The sequence below is a fragment of the Jaculus jaculus genome, chromosome 1, assembly GCF_020740685.1.
Source record: "Jaculus jaculus isolate mJacJac1 chromosome 1, mJacJac1.mat.Y.cur, whole genome shotgun sequence".
NCBI classification, from domain to species: domain Eukaryota; kingdom Metazoa; phylum Chordata; class Mammalia; order Rodentia; family Dipodidae; genus Jaculus; species Jaculus jaculus.
In genome coordinates, this window is record NC_059102.1 from 242,921,295 (window position 1) to 242,929,281 (window position 7,987).

A 7,987-nucleotide genomic window follows, 5' to 3' on the forward strand; every position below is an offset into this window, starting at 1 on the left:
ACACCTTTTATCATCCTTTTGACTGAGTTTGATCTTTAACAGGTATGAGTCCAGAAGTGAATGAACTGTTGATGGAAGCCCAGTTGCTCCAGGTATCACTTCCTGAAATTCAGGAACTTTACCAGACATTACTTGCAAAGCCAAGCCCTCAACAAACTGACCGAAGCTCACCAGTTAGATCCACTAATGAGAAGGTAAGAAAAAAGGCACTGGATGTCATCAGCCGCAGTGTGGGTCTACAGCCTAGATTTGGACCCTGATTTAAGTCACTATGTGAATTTTTTCATCTTTCATTTTTCTTTGTTTTTAGCAAACTACTACTCTTGTCATTCCCATGTGATAATCCTGAGAAGTAGGATTTCAGCTCTATAGGAAAAATGCTATAGCAATGAAAATGTAATTATAGCTTGGAGGCCTCTTGTTCATAAAGCTATATATGCTATTTGAGAGAGAGAGTTTGGGCACACCAGGGCATACTGCTACTGCAAACTGCAGTTGTTTGTTTGTTTTGGTATTTATTAATTTATTTGAGAGAGACAAACATAAAGAGAAAGAGAGAGTGGGTGTGGGTATGGGCATGCCAGGGCCACTGCAAATATATTCCAGATATGCACTGGTACATTTATTTGGCTTTATGTGGGTACTGGAGAATAGATCTGGAACAGTTAGGCTTAGCAAGCAAGTGCTTTTAACTGCTAAGCCATCTCAGCAGCCCCAATAAAAGATTTTTAAAATGACAAACACTATCTGTACCTATTACTAATAGAGAAGCTTGCTGAGATATGTGGCTAGACAATGTCTTTGTGTGAAGAGTACTCCCAATATAGTTAATACACCCTTGGGTTATATGCTAAACCCTATTGCTTCAAGGTCTCAAATGTCTATAGTGGGTTACTGTACTGAATAGTGTTGGTAGAAGTAATAGTGAAAGCATTTATGTATCTATGATAGAAAAGGTTCAGTATAAATATATAGGCTCTGATATCAAGATAAATGCTACACATATGAAGGTCACTTACCTTGCAGACATAGTCTTTGCTCTTGGTGATTTAGTGAGTGATCGTTTAGTGACTATGAAGATGTACATCAGATGTTCCTCTACTGTACTTTATAAATACTGTAAATTTAGTGTATACTAAATGTATATATTCTTTTCCTTTAAGAATGAAGTAGCTTATAACTTTTGTAAGCGCTAAAATCTAGTTTTTTTAAAAGCAGAGTTTAGCCGGGTGTGGTGGGGAGGCAGAGAGGATTGCCATGAGTTCACTCTGAGACTACACAGTGAATTCTGATCGCCTGAGCTACAGTGAGACCCTACCTTAAAAAAAAAAAAAACAGTTTGAGTACACTGAAGGACAGCAGGCTGGGTAAAAACTAGTATAGCCTGTATTCATTTTTGTTTTTTGGCTTTTGAGATGTGGTCTCACTCTGGCCCAGGCTGACCTGGAATTTACTCTGTAGTCTCTAGGTGGCCTCTAACTCTTGGTGGGATTAAAGGCATGCGCCACCATGCCCAGAACTAACAATACTTCTTTACATACACACTTTTTTTTCTGAATTAACTTCATTAAAATACATACACTGGGGTCTAGAGGGATGGCTTAGGGGTTAAGGATTGGCCTGCACAGCCAAAGGACCCAAGTTTGATTCCCCAGGACCCATGTTAGCCAGATGCAAAAGGGGGTGCACATATCTGGAGTTTGTTTGCTCTGGTGTTTTTTTTTTTTGTTGTTGTTGTTGTTTTGTTTTTGCTTTTTTGAGGTAGTGTCTCACTTTATCCCAGGGTAACCTAGAATTCACTATGTAGTCTCAGGGTGGCCTCGAACTCAACGGCAGTCCTCCTACCTCTGCCTCCCAAGTGCTGGGATTAAAGGCATGTGCCACCATGCTTGGCCAAAGGGTGACATTTCTTCAAATGAAATAGTCTCGAGGGACATGACACTAAATATGCCTGCATGACCAGTCTCAGAGTGCTCAGGCGTGAAGGTTAATGCCATTCTTTTTTGCTTTATTTAATCTTTAGAAGTTAAAATACTATTTTAATCTTTTAAAAAAAGAAAATTCCTTCTAGGATTAACACTGAACAAATGCTTTTTGTACTCCAAACCAATAGCACAGTTAGCTGATGTGAAGGATGAAGGTGTTTAGCTTCAGTGCTGAAGGATGCTCTATAATGTCCCATTCCCTAGCACAGTTACAGATGCTGCTGCCCTTTCCTCGTGGAGATGTAAATCTCCTGTCACCTACAAGGCCCTTGAGAACTATAGCTAGCAAGACTGAAACCACAGGGAGAACCTTATGGAAGATAGCACGAGGGCTGATCTGACATCTACAATTTTATTTCCATCCATTACGATACCAAATAGTATTACTTTTGTTTTTTCAAGGTAAGGTCTCACTGTAGCCCAGGCTGACCTGGAATATATATACTATGTAGTCTCAGGGTGGCCTCGAACTCACAGTGATCCTCCTACCTCTGCCTCTGCCTCCTGAGTGCTGGGATTAAAGACATGTGCCACCACATCCGGCTTTTTGTTTGTTTGTTTTTTGACGTAGGGTCTTGCTCTACTCAAGGCTGACGTGGAATTAACTCTGCCTCAAACTCATGGCAATCCTCCTACCTCTGCTCCCAAGTGTTGGGATTGAAGGCGTGCACCAACATGCCCAGCTAGTATTACCATTATTGATGGTGCTCAGTGAATAACCTTACTTCTGTGAGGAGTGGAATATATGTCCATAAAGAAGGGACATATTAGCTTGATGATTCCTTAAGTTCCAGAAAAACACTTAGACATGGTTTAGTAAGTAGGCAGTTACTTACTTAGGGGTTGGGCATCTTAGTAACAGGCAAACTCAAGGTTCACGTGTGCTTACTTACCTTCCCCAGAGTGACTGCTGCCGAGGGAAGCGGATTGGAATCAATAGTCTTGAGAGAAAACTGAAGAGGCACCTGGAAAGAGAAGGCCTATCTAATGAGCAATGGGATCGAATTAAAAAAATGCGGACCCCCCAAAAGAAGAAAATCAAACTGAGCCACCCCAAAGACATGAACAATTTCAAATTAGAGAGAGATTGTAGTTATGACTTAGTCCGTAATGCGGAAACTCATTCCCTGCCCTCAGATACATCCTATTCTGAACAGGAGGACTCTGAGGATGAAGATGCCATCTGTCCAGCTGTGAGCTGCCTGCAGCCAGAAGGAGATGAGGTCAGTGAGGTTTGGGCCATAGAGGACATGCTTTCCCTTAACTCAGAAACCCTATAAGCTAGACCTCATCTCACTGGGTCTTTCTCTTCTGCTTGTCTGCTTTGAGCTGATCTGAACGGATTGCTCAGTTCTCCCCCTACTGATATCTCTGCTCTTAACCATCGTTCCTGGGGCTCCTCCCTTTTCTCGAAGAGACTTTGTTCTTCCCTTCTTCCTTCTCTTGCTCCTCCAGCTTTCACCGTCCCGGCGCTCAGAAGGTGGGAGGGGTGCTGATGAAGGAATGCCCTTTGCTTGCTGTCACAGGGCAGCACTGTCACAACTTGAAGATTGACTGTGACTCAGTTTCTTTGGCTGGTGGGCCAGCTACACTCGTGTGGCTTAGCTGCTGTGCCAGAGATCCCAGTGGCGGGACAGTGGCCATTAGTGGCAAATGGCCTGAATGTCTTGAGGCTGGCCTGCCCAATTTTTAATGGCATTTTTTCCTCTGAACACCCCATCTCCCTGCTCTTTGTAACCAGGTGGACTGGGTCCAGTGTGATGGCAGCTGCAATCAGTGGTTTCATCAGGTCTGTGTTGGTGTCTCTCCAGAGATGGCAGAGAAAGAAGACTACATCTGTGTGCGCTGTACTGGAAAGGACGCACCAAGCCGAAAGTAAAAACAAAACAAACACCCCACTTCATGTAATTCAGGACTCCAACCAAGAAGATTTCCTCAAATCAGTAAAGCTGCAGGACTGGTATCCAAGCCAGCCTGTACACGGTGCTATTTCTATTCCTTATGGGATCATTTTTCCAGAACTCTTTGAAAAAAAGAAAAAAAAAAACAACTAAAAAATTTTTTGACACTTTTTGTATCTTTTTTCCTTAAGAGCTGTTTGTGGTTGTTCAAGTTTGAAATGCTGACTGGTTTTTGCAGGGGTTTCCACTGATTTCGAAGGTATTGGAGTTTGCACCTTTTCATGTACAGCATTAACATTGTACTTCTTCTGTATGGGATTTTACTGGCTTAAGAGTCCAACTCAGATTCAGGGCCCAGAGGGGGCACCAGATATTCCAGTAAACCCTCTGTGAGTAATCTCTTGTTTACTCTGTTACCACATTTTGAGAGAATTTTAAGTTTTTCACTTTTTGTTTGTTTTTCCCTCCCTCCCTCCCTCCCTCGCTCCCTCCCTCGCTCCCTCCCTCGCTCCCTCCCTCCCTCCCTCCTTCCCTCTCTCCCTCCCTCTTTCCTTCCTTCCTTCCTTCCTTCCTTCCTTCCTTCCTTCCTTCCTTCCTTCCTTCCTTCCTTCCTTCCTTCCTTCCTTCCTTCCTTCCTCCTGGTAGGCTAGGTTTATTTATCTGAGCAATAACTTCCATGTTGGTTTCAGTGGCTGGAATTAAAACAAGGAACGTCTGAACAGTGTGTTGGTGCTGTAGCACTTGGTTAACGTTCAGAACGCAAGTGTCTGCTTTCGAGTGTCACTGATGAACTAGTGATGCAGAAAAGAGACCATGCTGTAAATTGCCACAGCTGTATTTTGGCTTTCATCCTGCCTCCCTTCCCCCTCCCCTTTATTTTTTTGGTAGATTGTATCAAATGTTGCCGTTTATATTGTGGAATAATAAATCCTTGGTCCTATTATAGTACTAAATGCTGGTTATTTAGAGCAACTAGACTATAGCTTCTGCCCCACCACTTCACGGGCTTGCAGACCAGTAGGGGTTCTTAGATTTGCTTCTGCCCAAGCAGGCTGCAGTAGCAGTGGATACGTGCCTGTCAACATGAGGGCTTCTTTTATAGCCTGCCCGCTTAGGTGGGCTGTATGCCATCAGACCCCCACTAATAAAGGACCGTCCAGTCTTCAAAGACTAGAATCCTTTAAAGCCATGCTTTTAAAAAATAAGCTCTCCAAATATTTGAGTGTTCCCTAAATCCCTCCAATCTTTAAATCAGTTCTCCTTGAGGAGATGAGACCTTTATTACATTTGAACTGACCAGGAAATTTGGATGGGGGTTAAGAAGTTGGGTAGAAGGCTAAGGAAGATTCATCCTCACACAGGGTCAGTTTCAGTGCATGGAGCTTGGGAACACCCCAGGCCTGCCTTTCCTCACTAACTCCCTCCATTTCTTTCTTTTGGGGACCAGCCTGCAGCTAGTAAACAGAACAGACTTCTGCTTACTCTCTCCTGGTCTGTTGCAAACACTTCACATTTTATAGCCATAAACCTGAAAGTGGATAGAGCTAGTGGATCTTTAATAAAATAAAGCAATGACAAAAAGCAGATTTAAATGTCCTATCCCTTTTATAAAATAATTAAATCTCTTTAAGAATGACTCCTATTGGTCTACAGTTTTCCTACAGTCGCTGTGATTTCTCTCCTTAAGGGATTTGGAAGCAGCAGAATGTTCTCTGACCTTTTTAGTAATCCAGGTTCCAGACCCATCTTCCACCATCAGACCAGGATTCCCTTACCTTCATTTGAGAAAATTTCCCTTACCTTCATTTGAGAAAATAAGATTTTACTTTCTGATACAGTGTCTCATATATCCCACGCTGGCCTGGAACTCACTTCATAGCTGCGAATGACCTTGAACTAATGTTCCTGCTTCTACCTCCCGAGTGCTGGGATCACAGGCGTGTGTCAGCATGCCTGGTTTATGTAGTGCTGGGGCTCAAACTCCAGGCTTCTTGCACATGAGGCATACATTCTACGTCGATCGAGCTGTATTCCCAGCCCCTCACTAACTTTTCTTCCCGTGTGGGTTGTGCTCAACCCTGACAATAGCATCTGTGGTTACTTAACATCTCTACTGCCAGTGACAGCGGGGGTGGGAGAGATGATGTGTGCATCTGAATTCCCTCCCTGGGCAGGAACCACTGTTTCTCCTGCTGATGCTGCTGTGGTTAGTGTCACTTGCTCAAAATTATGCGAGTAAATGACAAAGTCCAGTTCTCATACGATATTCATTCATCCTACCTTGTTACAGTATCAGGCATGGCGAACATGAGATATTTCCCCCTCTCAGCTTAGCTTATGTTGTATCCAATATAATTGCAAACTAATGTTTTGTTAAAAAAAAAAAAACACATTTCATTATATGCTATCTTTGTGGCTGTCCTGTGCCCTAGAGAAGCCCTTGCACTTGTAGGAAAAGATAAAATAGCAACTGACACTTCCTGTGGTCCCTAAGGTTGGACAAGAGTACCCTGAGAGGTAGACCCTGAACCAGGAGGAGGGTCCTAGGCAAATACCCCAAAGGCTGGATGTGGGGTGCCCCACCTCAATGCAGTGACAGTGATTGGTTACTTTTCATTCCAGAATCTGGAAGGTATTTTTTCCTCTGTGTGTGTGTGCAAAATAAAGGGCCTGCTTGTCCTATACAAACAAAGCTTCTAGCTGGGAGAACGACCATGTGATTTAGAGTAGCAGTAGAGAAGGCTTCATTACAGCATCTGCAGGGTGAGACTCACTTTTCTGTCCAGGTTAATGTGACATAGACATGCCACTTGTGGTGGTGGATGTTGATACAACTTAAACTTCTAAAACCAGATAATAATCCAGGCATGGTGTGCACACCTGTAATCTTAGCACTCAGGAAGTTAAGAGTATTGTCTTGGCTCAAGGCCAGCCTGGGCTACACAGCAAAATCCTGGTCTCAAAAATGAGATATTGAGATCTTAAGGCTTTCATTGTAGCTTGATAGAGTCATTGAGACACCTATTTTGCCATTATGCACATCATTTGAAATAATGTGGTAGCTTGTATGGTGACACAGGATGCTAAGGTAGGAGGATTGCAAGTTAGAGGACAACACTGGATACATGGCAAAACCCCTTCTTTCAAATTAGGTGGCATTAGTGTGGCAGGCTTGAGAACAGGGCCCGGCACTTCGCGCTCTCAGCTGAGCAGGCTGTACTTTCAGGCCCATATGCACTTAGCTTCTATATTTTATTCTTTCTACTTAGGATCCAGCATATCTGGCTGTCCTGTAAAATCTGCTTCTGGCTTAGAACAGGCAGTGGTAGGTATTTTGTGCCTAGGGATATTTTTCTGGGTCCAATATTGCCTAGTATTCTTCTCATAAAAAAAAAAAAAAGAAAAAACACAGGGTAGAATGGATTACCATAGGTGGTAGAATTGGACTGTGGGTATTATAAGTCATTGCCTATTTCTAGACTGATTATTCGATAGCAGACTGACATGTTAGTCTGTGCTAGGTGTTAGCCCATAGGAAACTGGCTTTTCCTTGGGCTAGAGATGGGGCTCTGATACAGTACTTGCCTAGCCTGTGTGAGGCTCTGGGTTTGATCTCCGTGCCACCGAAAGATAAATTTCCACTTGTCTCAATGCTGGAAAAATACTGAATTGGATGAAATGTTGCCTGTTAAGAAGAATTACTGAGGAAAGCAATGAAGATCCTGTTGTTGGCCTGTGTTGAGCTCCATTGGAAGGGAAGTTCTTCCTCAACAGTGACTATGAAGACCAGAGTGACGGCTTCTCTCCTGATAGCCCTCTCTCCTCAGTCCTCTGCATGTAGCTCTTTCAAACTTTGCAATTTTGTCTGAGAGGCTTCATGTATAACTTGTAATGGAAATGTTACTGAAAAGTTCTCTAAAGAAAAACTGTATAAACTAATGCTATTGTAAATTCTTTTTTAAGTCATAATTTGTAAAGTATATTTCACTTCTTCCAAAATTATGTAAACTGAGTTAGGAATGTACTTGTATGTACATTTTCATCAGTATAGATGGGATATTTTAAACCAGCCAGTGACAGAACAGATAAACCTGTACCCTA

General features: G+C 42.8%; 1 protein-coding gene across 1 annotated transcript in view; it reads left to right on the forward strand.

The window, feature by feature from the left end:
• Window positions 1-7,328, forward strand: part of Kdm5b (lysine demethylase 5B) — an 83,933-nt gene extending 76,605 nt beyond the window's left edge. The window contains exons 25-27 of the mRNA XM_045142292.1: window positions 43-194; window positions 2,888-3,208; window positions 3,727-7,328. Coding sequence (XP_044998227.1) covers window positions 43-194; window positions 2,888-3,208; window positions 3,727-3,864 — 611 coding nt within the window. The 3' untranslated portion in view covers window positions 3,865-7,328. The remainder of the gene's footprint in view (window positions 1-42; window positions 195-2,887; window positions 3,209-3,726) is intronic.
• The last annotated feature ends 659 nt before the right edge of the window (window positions 7,329-7,987 follow it).